Source organism: Coregonus lavaretus (genome assembly GCF_964263955.1).
Source record: "Coregonus lavaretus genome assembly, chromosome: 27".
NCBI classification, from domain to species: domain Eukaryota; kingdom Metazoa; phylum Chordata; class Actinopteri; order Salmoniformes; family Salmonidae; genus Coregonus; species Coregonus lavaretus.
Window position 1 is genome coordinate 6,180,165 of NC_140014.1, and position 18,577 is coordinate 6,198,741.

The 18,577-nt window shown below is 42.3% G+C and overlaps 1 protein-coding gene across 3 annotated transcripts in view; it reads left to right on the forward strand.

Moving 5' to 3' along the window:
• Positions 1–243: 243 nt before the first annotated feature.
• Positions 244–18,577, forward strand: part of LOC311103119 (echinoderm microtubule-associated protein-like 1) — a gene marked incomplete at both ends in the record, with an annotated part of 87,084 nt that continues 68,750 nt past the window's right edge. For all 3 annotated transcript variants that reach the window (XM_084144657.1, XM_084144658.1, XM_084144659.1), the window contains one exon: positions 244–310. In XM_084144657.1, the coding sequence (XP_084000783.1) occupies positions 244–310 (67 nt within the window). The remainder of the gene's footprint in view (positions 311–18,577) is intronic.

Genomic DNA, 18,577 nt, shown 5'->3' on the forward strand with positions numbered 1-18,577 from the left:
CCCCATCTTTTTTTTTTAGTTTACTCCTCAGGACCATTCAAAGAAGAGAGTCTGAGTTCCCATGATGTTATCGGAGTGAATGGGTTGCCGTGGTAACTGACACTGGCAGCCTGACCCGAGAAAACTGGATGTTGAATGGAGGAAGATCCTCGGTGGTGGCAAGCAAGCGAAAGTAACGGGGATTCGAGGGAGGAGAGAGGGAACAAGAGAGGAGTGAGCAGAGGAGCGCGGTGGAAGTCCAGAATGGAGGACGGGTTTTCCAGCTACAGCAGCCTCTATGACACATCTTCGCTGCTGCAGTTCTGTAACGGTAAACTCATCCTCATCCCTGGTTATCATTATGCCTGTGTGCTTGACATGACATGTCACCACTGCCTGGTTAAACTTAACACCAAAGAATTAGTCCCTGCTAGGGCTGTTGCATGTAGACATGAGGCTATTTTAGAGCTCAAGCTGGACTTGATGAAAGTGAAAGTTTATCCTGTGTGCCGAGAAGATGCAGTCTTATGTGGCAGACATAGATGGGATCGTAGGCTATAAGCTACATGACCCTAATTCAGACATAGCAGGGAACAATATTGGAATGTAGAGTTGAACCATGCAGAGATGCAGAGATTTTGTCTTTCAAAACCTGCTGAGGAAATGTTTCTGCCAAGAATCCCGGTTGAAGGTCTCTGCAAAAATATCAACCGACAGGAAAAAATTTAAACAAATTGGTGAAGGAAAGGATAAGGGATTTAAACAGTTCTCTGGTCATGCCACTGATTTCAGTTTGTTCTGTGGCTGTTGTGTTCTTATGAAGCATTGTGCCTAATAAAAATATGCCATTTAGCAAATGCTTTTATCCAAAGCAACTTACAGTCATATATGGGTGGCCCCAGAGGGAATCAAACCCACAACCATTGGTGTTGCAAACACCGTGCTCTGCTGACTGAGCCACACAGTCCTCTCCCTGGTGTGCTGATTGTCATGAGTATCTACTGGACAGTTCAAGTGAGATTTAACCTTTTACGACAGTGTGCTAAATCAGGGTCACACAGTGTTTCTTGGTAGTCTTAAACAAATCTACTTTGAAACAAAAGTATATACCTCACACACATGGTTATAGGCTTAAAAAAAAGAAGACACCTGTACCATGTCAGATATACAGTTGAAATGTATTCAATTTTGAGTTTGCATCACAATATTACATTTTATATACATCACAGAAGACTGAACTACAATAAAACCGCTTGAAATAGAAACATCGGATTTTCTGTGTAAAAAAAATAAATAATTAATAACATTCCACCCATGACGCCACTAGAGGGCAATTTGGTCATTTGACTGCAGGAAAGGGTTTTAAAGGCTGGAGGGTGGAAGCGGAGTTGGGGTTGCAGGTTATTAGTGGAGTGAGTGAAGGTCCAGCATGACACATCACTTTGTCACAACCAATCAATCTAAACTCAGCAAAAAAAAAGAAACGTCCCTTTTTCAGAACTCTGTCTTTCAAAGATGATTCGTAAAAATCCAAATAACTTCACAGATCTTCATTGTAAAGGGTTTAAACACTGTTTCCCATGCTTGTTCAATGAACCATAAACAATTAATGAACATGCACCTGTGGAACGGTCGTTAAGACACTAGCAGCTTACAGACGGTAGGCAATTAAGGTCACAGTTATGAAAACTTAGGACACTAAAGAAGCCTTTCTACTGACTCTGAAAAACACCAAAACCAAGATGCCCAGGGTCCCTGCTCATCTGCGTGAACGTGCCTTAGGCATGCTGCAAGGAGGCATGAGGACTGCAGATGTGGCCAGGACAATAAATTGTCCGTACTGTGAGACGCCTAAGACAGCGCTAAAGGCAGACAGGACGGACAGCTGATCGTCCTCACAGTGGCAGACTATGTGTAACAACACCTGCACAGGATCGGTACATCTGAACATCACACCTGCGGGACAGGTACAGGATGGCAACAACAGCCCGAGTTACACCAGGAACGCACAATCCCTCCATCAGTGCTCAGACTGTACGCAATAGGCTGAGAGAGGCTGGACTGAGGGCTTGTAGGCCTGTTGTAAGGCAGGTCCTCACCAGACATCACCGGCAACAACGTCGCCTATGGGCACAAACCCACCGTCGCTGGACCAGACAGGACTGGCAAAAAGTGCTCTTCACTGACGAGTCGCGGTTTTGTCTCACCAGGGGTGATGGTCGGTTTCGTGTTTATCGTCGAAGGAATGAGTTTTACACCGAGGCCTGTACTCTGGAGCGGGATCGATTTGGAGGTGGAGGGTCTGTCATGGTCTGGGGCGGTGTGTCACAGCATCATCGGACTGAGCTTGTTGCCATTGCAGGCAATCTCAACGCTGTGCGTTACAGGGAAGACATCCTCCTCCCTCATGTGGTACCCTTCCTGCAGGCTCATCCTGACAAGACACTCCAGCATGACAATGCCACCAGCCATACTGCTCGTTCTGTGCGTGATTTCCTGCAAGACAGGAATGTCAGTGTTCTGCCATGGCCAGCGAAGAGCCCGGATCTCAATCCCATTGAGCACGTCTGGGACCTGTTGGATCGGAGGGTGAGGGCTAGGGCCATTCCCCCCAGAAATGTCCGGGAACTTGCAGGTGCCTTGGTGGAAGAGTGGGGTCACATCTCACAGCAAGAACTGGAAAATCTGGTGCAGCCCATGAGGAGGAGATGCACTGCAGTACTTAATGCAGCTGGTGGCCACACCAGATACTGACTGTTATTTTTTATTTTGACCCCCCCCCCCCCTTTGTTCAGGGACACATTATTCAATTTCTGTTAGTCACATGTCTGTAGAACTTGTTCAGTTTATGTCTCAGTTGTTGAATCTTGTTATGTTCATACAAATATTTACACATGTTAAGTTTGCTGAAAATAAACGCAGTAGACAGTGAGAGGACGTTTCTTTTTTTGTTGAGTTTATTATCAACAAAGCCTGATGTCTGCTCGGATACAGGAAACACTATCTGACACTTATTTATAGCTCTGCTGAGCCAAAGGAAGTAGGGTGTGATGCTGGTCTTGGGCCAGTTTTGCGTTTTCCCCACTAATGATTAAGGTTAGGATTTGGATAAGGGAAGCTGATTCTTGATCTGTACCCTGGATCAAAACAAAGAGAACAAAAAAAAAACACTCAAAAATCGTCAAATGATGTGGTTGATTAGTGAGTTATAGAAGGTTGGCAGTATAAAACTGTATTACTATGGTTGGGTAATGAGAAAATCAACGACATTTACAGAGTCATGTCCTGAACATGAACTAAGACAGTGGCTTGTGAAAGTATTCACCCCCCTTGGCATTTTTCCTATTTTGTTGCCTTACAACCTGGAATTAAAATTGATTTTTGGGGGGTTTGTATCATTTGATTTACACAACATTCCTACCACTTTGAAGATGCAAAATAAAAAAATTTGTGAAACAAACAAGAAATAAGACCAAAAAAAAACAGAAAACTTGAGCATCCATAACTATTCATCCCCCCAAAGTCAATACTTTGTAGAGCCACCTTTTGCAGCAATTACAACTCCAAGTCTCTTGGGGTATGTCTCTATAAGCTTGGCACATCTAGCCACTGGGATTTCTGCCCATTCTTCAAGGCAAAACTGCTCCAGCTCCTTCAAGTTGGATGGGTTCCACTTGTGTACAGCAATCTTTAAGTCATATCACAGATTCTCAATTGGATTGAGGTATGGGCTTTGACTAGGCCATTCCAAGACATTTAAATGTTTCCCCTTAACCACTCGAGTGTTGCTTTAGCAGTATGCTTAGGGTCATTGTCCTGCTGGAAGGTGAACCTCCGTCCCAGTCTCAAATCTCTGGAAGACTTAAACAGGTATCCCTCAAGAATTTCCCATCATTCCTTCAATTCTGACCAGTTTCCCAGTCCCTGCCGATGAAAAACATCCCCACAGCATGATGCTGCCACCAGCATGCTTCACTGTGGGGATGGTGTTCTCGGGGTGATGAGAGGTGTTTGCGCCAGACATAGTGTTTTCCTTGATGGCCAAAAAGCTCAATTTTAGTCTCATCTGACCAGAGTACTTTCTTCCATATGTTTGGCGAGTCTCCCACATGGCTTTTGGAGAACACCAAAAATGTTTGCTTATTTTTTTCTTTAAGCAATGGCTTTTTTCTGGCTACTCTTCCGTAAAGCCCAGCTCTGTGGAGTGTACGGCTTAAAGTGGTCCTATGGACAGATACTCCAATCTCCGCTGTGGAGCTTTGCAGCTCCTTCGGGGTTATCTTTGGTCTCTTTGTTGCCTCTCTGATTCATGCTCTCCTTGCCTGGTTCATGAGTTTTGGTGGGCGGCCCTCTCTTGGCAGGTTTGTTGTGGTGCCATATTCTTTCCATTTTTTAATGATGGATTTAATGGTGCTCCGTGGGATGTTCAAAGTTTCTGATATTTTGTTATAACCCAACTTTGTCCCTGACCTGTTTGGAGAGCTCCTTGGTCTTCATGGTGCTGCTTGCTTGGTGGTGCCCCTTGCTTAGTGATGTTGCAGACTCTGGGGCCTTTCAGAACAGGTGAATATATACTGAGATCATGTGACAGATCATGTGACACTTAGATTGCACACAGGTGGACTTTATTTAACTAATTATGTGACTTCTGAAGGTAATTGGTTGCACCAGATCTTATTTAGGACCTTCATAGCAAAGAGTGTGAATACATATGCACGCACCACTTTTGCGTTATTTAATTTTTTGAATTTTTTGAAAGAAGTTATTTTTTTCCTTCCACTTCACCAATTTGGACTATTTTTTGTATGTCTATTACATGAAATCCAAATAAAAATAAATGTGTAATGCAACAAAATAGGAAAAATGCTAAGGGGGATGAATACTTTTGCAAGACACTGTACTGAAGTTTGCTGTGTGGTGTGTAGGTCATGCTGATAATGTTAATGATGTCAAGGATATTCACTCAGGCATGTTTGGTTACCTGAAAAACATGTGTAGGCTGGATGTCAGGTTGGATCAAAAGAAATAAAGCGTCATTCTCCAAGGATGAGTTGACCTTTTAGAGTGTCACAAATGATACTGTAATTTAAAGAAAGAAGAAAGGTTACTGCAACATGTCATACTGCTTAATTGCTGTCAATCTCAAGGGTGTTTAATTAAAGGATTCACACACATACAAGAGTATTGGGTCAAATTAGTTTAAGGTTCAAGCCAGAATCCCTTTTCCCACTGTGTTGTCAAACACAAAAATATTGACTAAAGTCTCTGGGTTTTGAATGTTCTGAAGTCCCCCAATTGGCACCTACAGGCATGCCCTAGTCTGACATGGTTGACATTTTCTAATTCTGTAGCGATTAATGACTTTTCTGTGCATGCGAAAGGCCAGTGAATGCTTCAAATCACTGCCTTACACTGTTAGTTATTACTTCAGAATGTCCTGTTGGCTCTTATAAGCCATAAGATGAAACATGCCAAGCTGTTGTGACTCTCTTGCCAGGGATTTTCCAATGTTCTCTCACTAGAATGACAAAGACTGTCATACTGACTGAGGGGCTTGGTTCATATCAAGCGAGAGGACCTCATTGTTCCAACACACAACTTAATTGGGAGAGTGTGTGGTCTGGAGGCTCTGAAATAGCCCAATGGTGTGTTGGCCAGCTGTAGCACTGCCTGTAAAAGTGATGTCATTTTGTTCTTGAACGCTTCATGTGTTAGTGATCAACCAACCAGACTAATGGCAGGGGAGACTGGGTCAGCGACTCAGCAAACTGGAAAGCATGCTTTTGTCCCGAGCAGATGGGCTACTAAGGGAAATTATATCCATTTAGTAGTCTAGTAGTCCAATTATCAGGGAGCTGCATCTCTAGAAGAGGATCTACAGTATTGATTGTATCCACCACACCTCAGGAGTGCCTTTAATGAAGATGGATTAAAGATTATTTTATTTTTGTTGCTGTCCCTATCGCTAGGTGACTGACTTAATACTGACAGTGGACAGTGGATGATCTGGTCGTATTCACTTAGTGTTGTTATGACTGATTAATAGATTATGAATTAAAACATGTGTGTGTTAATTCACAGTTTTACCCTTCAGATTTAACCAGACATCCTTATCACTGCCCTACACCCCCTCTCCTCTAGGGCCTGCAGTACTGGCACTACCCGCTACATCACCAATGTCGCCAAGAGATTGGTAGTTGGCACACAAACAGTGTGACTCCTCTTTGGTTTCTGTAAAGCCATTAATGGAAGCACATGCAAAGGGATTAGGGTTTAAATCCTGCTCACGTTACCAACAAACCAACAAAAACAGACAAACAAAAGGTTGGGCCAGGTCGAGTCGGTCAAAGCCTGCCCACAGTCAAAGAATCCTGATCTGTACTCAAATGTGCTCTCTGAGATTTCTACAGTTCTTTGGCTTCCAAAGATTCACGTTTTGTTGGCCTCTCCATGCTGGAGTAATGTTGACTAATCCTACTCTATCAGTGTATGCTCTTGTGTTTTTTAATTAAATTTTTATTTTTGTGGCAGTTGGGATTTTTAATTTATTTTGGGGGGTATTTTTAAAGGTTTAACGGTAGGACAGATGGTTCACCTTTTCCATTAACGTTTTTTTAGGCTACTGTACGTCTGAATAGCCTAATATAATTTCTAATGTCTCAAGTAAACAATATTTCATTTCTAAACATAATACATAATACACATTTTCTAAATATATACAGAAAAATCTCAACTGCCTAAAAAAACAAAGAAAAAGAATCACACACTAACCATCCTCCCTTCCTCCACCAAACTCAAATACTCTCTAAAAAATAAAAAGCTGTCCTTCAGTCTTTTAAAGTGGTAAAGGAATGCAGACCAGAGGTCCTGCACCACATACATGCCGTGCTGTAGGAAGAACTACCCCCAGAGCTCAGGGATGCTCTGATAGTGACCACCTTCAAAAAGGGAGACAAGGCAGAGTGTGGAAACTATAGAGGCATCGCCCTCCGGTCAACCACAGGCAAAGTACTTTCACTTGTCCTTGCCATCTAACTGCTACCCCTTTCTGAGGACGTACAGTACTCCCAGAATCACAGTGTGGCTTCCGCCCATCCAGAGGTACTGCAGATATGATCTTTACAGCACACCAACTACAAGAGAAATGCCAAGAATAAAAGCAACCATTGTACATGGCCTTCATAGACTTAACAAAAGCCTTCGACACAGTTGACCGCCACTCTTTCTGGCAGATACTTTCGAAATACGGCTGAACCTGACCAGTTCATCAGAATACTGAGGCTGCTACGGCAGGTAGCCTAGCGGTTAAGAGCGTTGGGCCAATAACCAAAAGGTCGCTGGTTCGAATCACCGAGCCAACCAGGTGAAAAATCTGACGATGTGCCCTTGAGCAAGGCACTTAACCCTAATTGCTCTTGTAAGTCACTCTGGATAAGAGCGTCTGCTAAATTACTAATATATATGATGACATGTCTGCCACAGTGCTCAGCAACAGCGGCTCTGAGGCAGAGCCATTCACTGTGGAGACAGGGGTCAAACAGGGCTGCATCATCACGCCCACCCTGTTTTCCTTCTTCATTGCTGCCATCCTCTATCTCATTGTCCAAGACCTGCCACAGGGAATCATGTACCGATGGCAGGCTGTTCAACCTCAACAGATTCAAGGCCAAAAGCAAAGTCTTCACCACCATCATGGAGCTTGACAATGCCATTGCAGCACACACCGAATATCTAGTGTATCCTTGATGCCTACAGGCTCCTGGGTCTAGCCTTGAATTTTAAGAAGACTAAAATCCTTCACCAACCACCAACCACCACCCTACTCTGCCCACAATACAGGTTGACGATAACACCCTTGAAAATGTGGATCACTTCCCCTACCTCGGCAGCTTTCTCTCCTCCAAAGTCAGCATTGACTCAGAGTTGTGCCAGTGGTTTTCGAAAGACCATGACCTACAGGTCCAAACGAAACTCCTGGTCTACAAAGCTGTTGTCCTCCCCACACTGCTATAGGGAGCCGAAACATGGACCACCTACAAAATATACCCCAAAACACCTGTCCCAACCACCACCTGTCCCAACCACCAACCACAACCACCACTCACCCCTGCCAACACTGCACCCACATATGTGGCTCCCGGATCGGCCTCTAAAGCCGACAATCATACTCAACTGTGATCGCCGATGATGATGAGCCTAACAAAACGTAAATGGATAAAAGGTTAACCGTCTGTTCTACAGATAAACTGCGTTCTGGATCGGATCGCATAGAGCAAAATACTTGGAATAGTTTATTTATTTACTATTGTTAAGTAGGTCCAATTAAATGAGAGATGGGATGTTGTAGGCTACTTCATGAGTATGAAACCATCACAGTCAGAAAAGGTGAGGAATTTATTCTGCAATGACACTAGAAACTGTGCGTACACATAGTCTAAAGTTTGCGGGAAGCTCTCACATCTCACTTTTGGTGAAATCTGCCGCATGCATGTTTTGGGGTATATTTTATTCGTATGCAACGTTTATAAATGAGACCCCTGAAGAGTTGCATGGGCTTCCAAAGCCAATGCCTAGGCTTTGGCATAGTGGGCTGATGTGATCCTTTGGTGCACAGGACACCTAAATTCGAACCCCATTGGTCACACTCTCCCACTCCTGTATGCTCTCCCACCAAAATCTCTGTGATTTACTTCTGCACCACATCGATGGCCTGAAATCTATATGGAAAGTGCCCTGTTTGGCAGCAGTAGGAAATCCCTTTTCCTTGCCCTCTAGTCCCCTGTGACGGTACACGTGTCAAAGGAATACCATAATAAATATTGATATGTGGGTAACATAACTCATCACCGCTGATCAATTTTAAGGTTGGCCATTGATTCCCTTTAGTTGCGTTGGACTCTCTTTCTGACTCTTCTGGTGATTTGTTTTCTCTGTTTGCTTAGTTGAAGGCAGACTACACTGAAGGATAAAAGCCATTTTCTCTCTTGAACAGAGAGATATTCACAGAGGCAGTTTGGGCTGTTGTGGCACCACCCTCCTCTGCCCATTCTCCTCCTCCTCTTCGGAGATAAGAGTTCACCGTTAATGTTCTATGCTGTCGTTTCTGTTGTAGACTACAAAGCATTTAAAGTGGAACTGATAAGAGTTTTTACTACTTTGCAGATAAAAAAGAAACAGACAATCATCATATCAGTCAAAAATATCAAGTTCCCAGTTTATGCTACAAAATCAACTTTATAAGAGGTTAAAAAATTTGACTCAAAATTCCATTACGTACAGTAAGGCATTGTTGGCAGAATAGATGGATGCAGTTCAATGTATGATTAATATTTAGTGAAGAAATTAAATCCAAGAAAGTTTCCATATGCACAAAAAGCCTATTTCAGTCTAATTTTGTGCACAAATAATCCATCACCCTGACAGGTGTGGCATATCAAGAAGCTGATTAAACAGCATGATCATTACACAGGTGCACCTTGTGCTGGGGACAATAAAAGGCCACTCTAAAATGTGCAGTTTTGTCACACAACACAATGCCACAAATGTCTCAAGTTTTGAGGGAGCATGAAAATGTCATGCTGACTGCAGGAATGTCCACCAGAGCTGTTGCCAGAGACTTTTATGTTCATTTCTGTACCATAAGCCGCCTCCAGCATCATTTTAGAGAATTTGGGAGTAGGTCCAACCGGCCTCACAACCGCAGACCAGGTGTAACCACACCAGCCCAGGACCTCTACATCTGGCTTCTTCACCTGCAGGATCATCTGAGACCAGCCACCTGGACAGCTGAGGAAACTGTGGGTTTGCACAACCGAAGAATTTCTGCACAAACTGTCATAAAACGTCTCAGGGAAGCTCATATCTATGCTCGTTGTCCTCACCAGGGTCTTGACCTGACTGCAGTTCGGCGTAGTAACCGACTTCAGTGGGCAAATGCTCACCTTCGATGGCCACTGGCATGCTGGAGAAGTGTACTCTTCACGGATGAATCCCGGTTTCAACTGTATCGGGCAGATGGCAGACAGCATGTATGGTGTCGTGTGGGAGAGCGGTTTGCTGATGTAAACGTTGTGAACAGAGTGTCCCATGGTGGCGGTTGGGTTATGGTATGGGCAATCATAAGCTACGGACAACAAACACAATTGCATTTTATCAATGGCAGATACCGTGACAAAATCCTGAGCCGAATTGTCGTGCCATTAATCCGCTGCCATCACCTCATGTCGCAAGGATCTGTACACAATTCCTGGAAGCAGAAAATGTCCCAGTTCTTCCATGGCCTGCATACTCATGCCAACTGCACGCTCCCTCAAAACATGAGACATCTGTGGCATTGTGTTGTGTGACAAAACTGCACATTTTAGAGTGGCCTTTTATTGTCCCCAGCACAAGGTGCACCTGTGTAATGACCATGCTGTTTAATCAGCTTCTTGATATGCCACACCTGTCAGGTGGGTGGACTTTCTTGACAAAGAAGAAATGCTTACTAACAGTGATGTAAACAAATTTGTGCACAAAATTTGAAAGAAATAAGCTTTTTGTGCGTATGGAACATTTCTGGGATCTTTTATTTCAGCTCATGAAACATAGGACGAACACTTTACATGTCGCGTTTTTATTTTTGTTCAGCTTAATAACAGTTTTATTCATCAGTGTCTAAGCGTCCAGTAAAACAGATAGCCTAGACTGGAAAAGTGAACATCTGTTTCATCAAACATAGGGCATGATGTGTTATATTATACATTCATACATACAGTAACAGAGACAGCATGGCCATGATTTTCCTTTCATCTTTGCATTCTGCCTTTTCTTCCACTGACACACACAGCGTCATTGACCCATAAAAACAATGAAGCATTCAGAGAACAGCATAAGTCATGGGGTAAATATGTGTCTGAAAAACATTAAGTGTAAGTAATACTCCCTGCTTTGCCCCACGGTGAGGATGAGTAGTGTGTGTGTGTGCGTGTGCATGTATGTATATGTGTGTTACTATATATATATGTATATATATATATATATATATAAGCCTAAAGCACTGTGAATATATAAGGTAAATACAGATAGCGAGGTCATGAAACACATGCAGGAGAATACAGCTCTTCCACGGATCCTTGAGCTGCATTTCATGCCTATGAATGCCAATGGAAGATAGTGATAAAAATGTTGCTTTCTATTGGATGTGTGGAAGTGTTGGTATGAGAGTTATACTGCTGAGGCTTTGTAGTTCAGTACAGGGAGCAGGAGGGGTCATAAATCATCAAACTTTCAGCAGCAGGATTCCGAGGAGAAGCTGTTTAGCGCTCTGGTTAACCTCCTCGGCTGGGTGGTGTTCATTAGGCACCTATTGAAACTGAGAGGGACTACCTGGTCCAATAAGAAACTACAATTTTCCATTGCAAAACATTCTTTTTCGTTGCGTGCCCTAGTGCAGGCTTTCCCAAACTCAGTCCTGGGGCCCCCACTGGGTGCACGTTTTGGTTTTAGCACTACACCACAGGAGGTTGGTGGCACTCGGGCTCTTGGTAATGGCTGGAGCGGAATTAGTGGAATGGGATCATATACAACAAATACATGTTTTCCATGTGTTTGATACCATTCCATTTGCACCGTTCCAGACATTATTGCGAGCCGTCCTCCCCTCAGCAACCTCCACTGCACTACACAGCTGATTCAAATAACCAACTCATCATCAAGCTTTGATTATTTGATTCAGCTGTGTAGTGCTAGGGCAAAAACCAAAACGTGCACCCGGGGGGGGGGGGGGGGGGGGGGGGGGGGGGCAGGACTGAGGACTGAGCACAACTCTCAAGAGTAGGGCAAACAAAGGTGTTTAAATCTGGCGCTATCAGGATTATTCAAATCTGGTATTTGGATTTAATATGAAAGTATGCAAATGATTAGACCAGTAGGCCAACTGTGACGTTTCACTGAAAATATTATGACCAGTGGATGAATTCAATTAGTATGACAAGGTGATCACTGAGCGGTGAGCACAATTATTTCATTCTAGTGTAATTATATGTATTTGCATATTTCCCCACCCCAAATCCATGGCCCATCACATGGCCTGGCTTAACTTTATAATAAAATGCCATGTTTTCATTGCCCAGTGCTAATCACACTAGATATAATTAACCTTATGCTGATGAGAGTATCTCCCCGAGCTGAGTGGTTGATTTCTGTTATTACAGAGGGGAAATGGGGAAAAGCCCAGTTTAGCAGATGGCTAAGAAATATGATTCCTAAATAGATTATGTGTGTATTTGTATGATGGAGAAATCTATCAAGATAGAAAACATTCACTATCACAGGTAAGGCAATAAAGAGAATGAGATCAATGAAATTCATTTTCAAAAGCATTCAAGTAGCTCAGTGCAGTCTTTCTCTTCAAAGAACAGTACGTTTTACTCAGCTTTTATGCAGTCCTTGTGCCCCTATAGGGATAGGTTTTTCATCAAGGTTGCATTTCTTACATGAATATGTCACTTTGATTTGTTTTACCTTCCAGGTCACCTACTTGGTCATTTTGTAAATAAATATTATTTTCAGGAACTACTACATGTACATTAACATTTACGTCATTTAGCAGACGCTCTTATCCAGAGCGACTTACATTATTTTCTTATATATATATATATTTTTTCTTATATTATTATTATTATTTTTTTTTTTTCATACCCCCTGTGGGAAACGAACCCACAACCCTGGCGTTGCAAACGCCATGCTCTATCAACTGAGCTACATCCCTGCCGGCCATTCCCTCCCCTACCCTGGACGACGCTGGGCCAATTGCGCGCCGCCCCATGGGTCTCCCGGTCACGGCCGGCTACGACAGAGCCTGGATTCGAACCAGGATCTCTAGTGGCACAGCTAGCACTGCGATGCAGTGCGTTAGACCACTGCGCCACTCAGGAGACATCTCATTGTTATAAATGGTTTTTGCGCCCACCATGCGTCATTTCCGCAATGGTCATGTGAGATGAAATGTGTATATTTTGGGATGTGAGCACTCCGTTTGTTTGACGTGACGAAGATCCGTTTCGGATCTAAATGTTGTCAATAAAGCGGTGAATTGGGAGCTTTAACAGTGTGCGGGCCTTCTTGTTCTTTACTACCATTCTTCTAAGCCAACACCGTAACGGAAAAATGTTGTGGGTGGGGAAAGAATTACTGTCTTTCCCGAATGGTACTGTATTTCAACCCCACAGAATACAGTACCGTACTATATTTTTGGAGCGCCAACAATCTTTTGACCACTAGTGGTGCACGGTATTGTTGTTTCTGGCTCATCAACATATTTTGAGGCGTGCCTTGTAATAGGCTATATTTGTTGCACCTGTGAGTGAGAATGCTGTTCCAATTGAAGTCTTATGTGGTTATAGTGCCCCATCAATTAAAAATGTATACTGGACAGATTGGAGTGGCAGCAAGTCTTAAAACCTTAAATGGGTGAGCATTTTGCCATGTCCTACTCTTTTTTTTTACAGTATAATACAGTCAATTTTACGGTATTGTACTGTGTCACTAAACAGTACTTGCTTTGATACCATATTTATATTACAGTAGGTGTACAATTTCAATTTAATCCTCCAGAAACGACAGAACAAATAATGCAACAAATATTGTTGATAAAAAAAACATACTTTTTTGAATAATAAAAAAAAAAGGTATAATCATCGTAAATGATATCATAGGAAGGACTGGTGGAGTTATGTCGCACATGCAGCAAACAAAAACATATGGAAATGTCTGCTCTACCCAAAATTACAACCAAATAATTGCAGCATTACTGCAAAAATGGAAGAGGAAAGTGGAAGGGGGAAAAAGTAAGGAACTTGTCTGTCGGCCCTGTATTAAAGAACATAATTGGTTAAAGAAAACTGTGATAAATAAAAACGTATACCAGTTTCATTTAAGGACCAAAGGATTGACAGCCGTCCCATATAGATTGCAAAATAGTTGGGAAGAGATTTTTGACGTACCGATTCCATGGCATAGTGTTTATGAACTGATGCGCAAAACGACACCAGATTCAAAACTTAGAATTTTTCAATTTAAATTGTTATATACAATTCTTGCTACCACTATAATGTTATTTATATGGGGGATACAATCTTCCCAGCTCTGCAGATTTTGCTGCGAAGAGACAGAATCATTAGATCATTTGTTTTGGTTCTGTCCATTTGTAGCTTGTTTTTGGTCACAGGTCCAGGAATGGCTAAAGGATTGCAATATTTACCTGGAGCTAACACTGCAGATAGCACTACTGGGTGATCGGAAAAGTCATAGTCAATCGATCAATAATATAATATACTTTTATCAAAAATGTTTATTTTCAATTTACAATCTGTAGAAACAATGAGAATAGAAGGGTTCAGAACTTTTGTAAAACATCACAGTACAGTTGAAAAATATATGGCAAATAGAAATCCAATATGGATGGTGTTAAGAGATCAATGGGTGGTGTTGAATGGAGTTGAAGGATGGGACTAATAACAACTAACAACAACTAATAACAACAAGATAACTAATGTAAAGCATACTGTGTCCATAATAAGTATATAGGTTATAGGTTGAGAGCTTTTGTGAAAGAGCACAGTTAGAAAGATATGGCATATAGAAGCAAACCGGATGGACATCATGAAAATGATCGGAGAGGTTGAGGGTAGAGGAAGTTCATGAGTAAAAACAAACAAAATATAATGATTGTAAAATTGACTGTGTCCATACAATGTATATAGTAAGTATAAGCTGGAAGTAGAGGCCTAAGCATTGTTGTCCATTAGTTTACTCCAATTAGGGAAGGGGTGGTGGGGTTGGAAAGTAATAAAAGGAAATAATTTTTTTTAAAGGATATGTAAATATATATGTATGTACAGTTAAGGTCAGAAGTTTACATACACCTTAGCCAAATACATTTAAATTCAGTTTTTCACAATTCCTGACATTTAATCCTAGTAAAAATTCACTGTCTTAGGTCAGTTAGGATCACCTCTTTATTTTAAGAATGTGAAATTTCAGAATAGTAGAGAGAATGATTTATTTCAGCTTTTATTTCTTTCATCACATTCCCAGTGGGTCAGAAGTTTACATACACTCAATAAGTATTTGGTAGCATTGCCTTTAAATTGTTTAACTTGGGTCAAACATTTCGGGTAGCCTTCCACAAGCTTCCCACAATAAGTTGGGTGAATTTTGGCCCATTCCTCCTGACAGAGCTGGTGTAACTGAGTCAGGTTTGTAGGCCTCCTTGCTCACAAATGCTTTTTCAGTTCTGCCCACAAATGTTCTATAGGATTGAGGTCAGGGCTTTGTGATGGCCACTCCAATACCTTGACTTTGTTGTCCTTAAGCCATTTTGCCACAACTTTGGTCCCCTGTAGCTCAGTTGGTAGAGCATGGCGCTTGCAACGCCAGGGTTGTGGGTTTGTTTCCCATGGGGGGCCAGTATGAAAATGTATGCACTCACTAACTGTAAGTCGCTCTGGATAAGAGTGTCTGCTAAATTACTCAAATGTAAAAAATGGGGTCATTGTCCATTTGGAAGACCTATTTGCGACCAAGCTTTAACTTCCTGACTGATGTCTTGAGATGTTGCTTCAATATATCCTCATAATTTTCCTTCCTCGTGATGCCATCTATTTTGTGAAGTGCACCAGTCCCTCCTGCAGCAAAGCACCCCCACAGCATGATGCTGCCACCCCCGTGCTTCACGGTTGGGATGGTGTTCTTCGGCTTGCAAGCAACCCCCTTTTTTCTCCAAACATAACAATGGTCATTATGGCCAAACAGTTCTATTTTTGTTTCATCAGACCAGAGGACATTTCTCCAAAAAGTAAGATATTTGTCCCCATGTGCAGTTGCAAACCGTAGTCTGGCTTTTTTATGGCGGTTTTGGAGCAGTGCCTTCTTCGTTGCTGGGCGGCCTTTCAGGTTATGTCGATATAGGACTCGTTTTACTGTGGATATAGATACTTTTATACCTGTTTCCTCCAGCATCTTCACAAGGTCCTTTGCTGTTGTTCTGGGATTGATTTGCACTTTTCACACCAAAGTACGTTCATCTCTAGGAGACAGAACACATCTCCTTCCTGAGCGGTATGATGGCTGCATGGTCCCATACTGTTTATACTTGCGTACTATTGTTTGTACAGATGAACGTGGTACCTTCAGGCATTTGGAAATTGCTCCCAAGGATGAACCAGACTTGTGGAGGTCTATAAAGAGGCACTGAGTTTGAAGGTAGGCCTTGAAATTCATCCACAGGTACACCTCCAATTGACTCAAATGATGTCAATTAGCCTATCAGAACATTTTAAAGCCATGACATCATTTTCTGGAATTTTCCAAGCTGTTTAAAGGCACAGTCAACTTAGTGTATGTAAACTTCTGACCCACTGGAATTGTTATACAGTGAATTATAAGTGAAATAATCAGTCTGTAAACAATTGTTGGAAAAATTACTTGTGTCATGCACAAAGTAGATGTCCTAACCGAATTGCCAAAACTATAGTTTGTTAACAAGTAATTTGTGGAGTGGTTGAAAAATGAGTTTTAATGATTCCAACCTAAGTGAATGTAAACTTCCGACTTCAACTGTATATGTATTTATATGTATGTATGTGTATATGTATATATATATATATATTTGTGAGATAAAAAAACATATGGGGGATTGGAAGTGATGCAGACAATTACATTGATGGAAGTTACAATCTATCTGCAATATTAAAGCTGATCTACCCCCTAAGAAAAAAACACACACAAAAAAACACTGTGAAATACAAACCCCTCCCCTCAATGAATTTCATTCATTCATTCCGATTAAGGTAGCATTTACTTTTTTTTTTACAGTATAATACAGTCAATTTTACGGTATTGTACTGTGTCATTAAACAGTACTTGCTTTGCTACCATATTTATATTACAGTAGGTGTCCTGTGACATGAAATACAGAATGTTACTTGCCACCGAGCTGCCTGTAAGCTACTGTCAAATTCACTGTAAATTCATATGCTTGACATATGGTCTGCCCCATACACAGTATCTGGCCCGGAACATCCCTGATTGTCCAGTGTTACTCATCTCATTTGGTTTCCACACCATATGTAAATCCTAACTCTTACAACAACACTGTCACTTGTCTGAACAACCGGATCACCCAATGTTCCTAGCTGTTTGTTATTTGTGCACAAAGCCTTGTTTGTGGGGGAAAAGGTTGGCCAATCGGGCACACTGAAAAGAGCATTGTGTCCGAGGAGAGAGTCGAGCCAACCATTAGTTATACCACTGATGCTGTATCCCACTTCTTAAAAGTCAAAGCCGTGTGTGTGCGTGCGTGTGTGTATGTGTGTATCCTTCACAGTGTTGCCATCAGGGCACTGCTGTACCCTCCTCCCATAGAGACTAGTATTCAGCAGAAAAAGCTGCCTAATTTCTATGCAGCGGTCTCTCTGTTCTGTGTGGGATCTATGAGGGAGTGAGTATCTTACCCTAAGCTGTAGCCTGGGCGAGGCTTTGAGCAGGTACTAGCAGATGCAGGGATGATGTAAAGTATGTAGAGAGGAGGGAGGGAGTTCTTCATCTGGTTAGAGACAGGATCCCAATATTGTACAATGTTACCAATCCCTGTGTAGTAGCAATTGTAATACATAGAATTAGCTGTTTCTATTTTTGTTAGTGTCCAGTTTTACTAGTAAACGGGACGATTTTATCCTTGTTTAATTGGTTGGTTGGCATACAGATGAGTTTTTTTGTTGGTGGCTTTACACCAGTCTGATAACTGTCTCTTCTCAGATGAGGTCAGATTGCTTTTACACACAGTGCCTATAAAATGTGTATTTCCTCTTAATAGGCAAGGATAGTCAAATAATGTAATTGTAATGTCCTAGCACAGATTTGATTTAGCTTGGCCAGTAATCAAGAGAGAACGGGAACATTTGTAGCGTCTCACCACTGAATCTTAACCCTTTACAAAGATGGCGCTGCAGTTGATAGTAGGTGTCTTATGGCTCCTGACCAATTCTACTATTTTGTGTGTATCTTTACGCTAATCTGAACTTTTTTTGTACATAATGTCTCCACCATAATGTCCTATGACCGAACACAGCTTATGGGCATCAGAACATTCAGGAGGGTGAAGAAATTTGGCTTGGCCTTTAGACCCTCACAAACTTCTACAGATGCACCATCGAGAGCATCCTGTCGGGCTCTAGCACCGCCTGGTACGGTAATTGCACCATCTGCAACCTCAGGGCTCTCCAGACGGTGGTGCGGTCAGCCCAACGCATCACCGGGGGCACACTGCCTGCCCTCCAGGCCATCTACAGCACCTGGTGTCATATGAAGGCCAGAGAATATCATCAAGGACCTCAGCCACCCGAGCCATGGCCTGTTCACCCTAATACCATCTAGAAGGTGGACACAGTACAGGTGCATCAAAGCTGGGACCGAGAGACTGAAAAACTGTTTCTATCTCCAGGCAATCAGACTGTTAAATAGTCGTCACCAGCCGGCCTCCACCCAGTACCCTGCCCTGAACTTAGTCACTGTTACTAGCCGGCTACCACCCGGTACTCAACCCTGCACCTTAGAG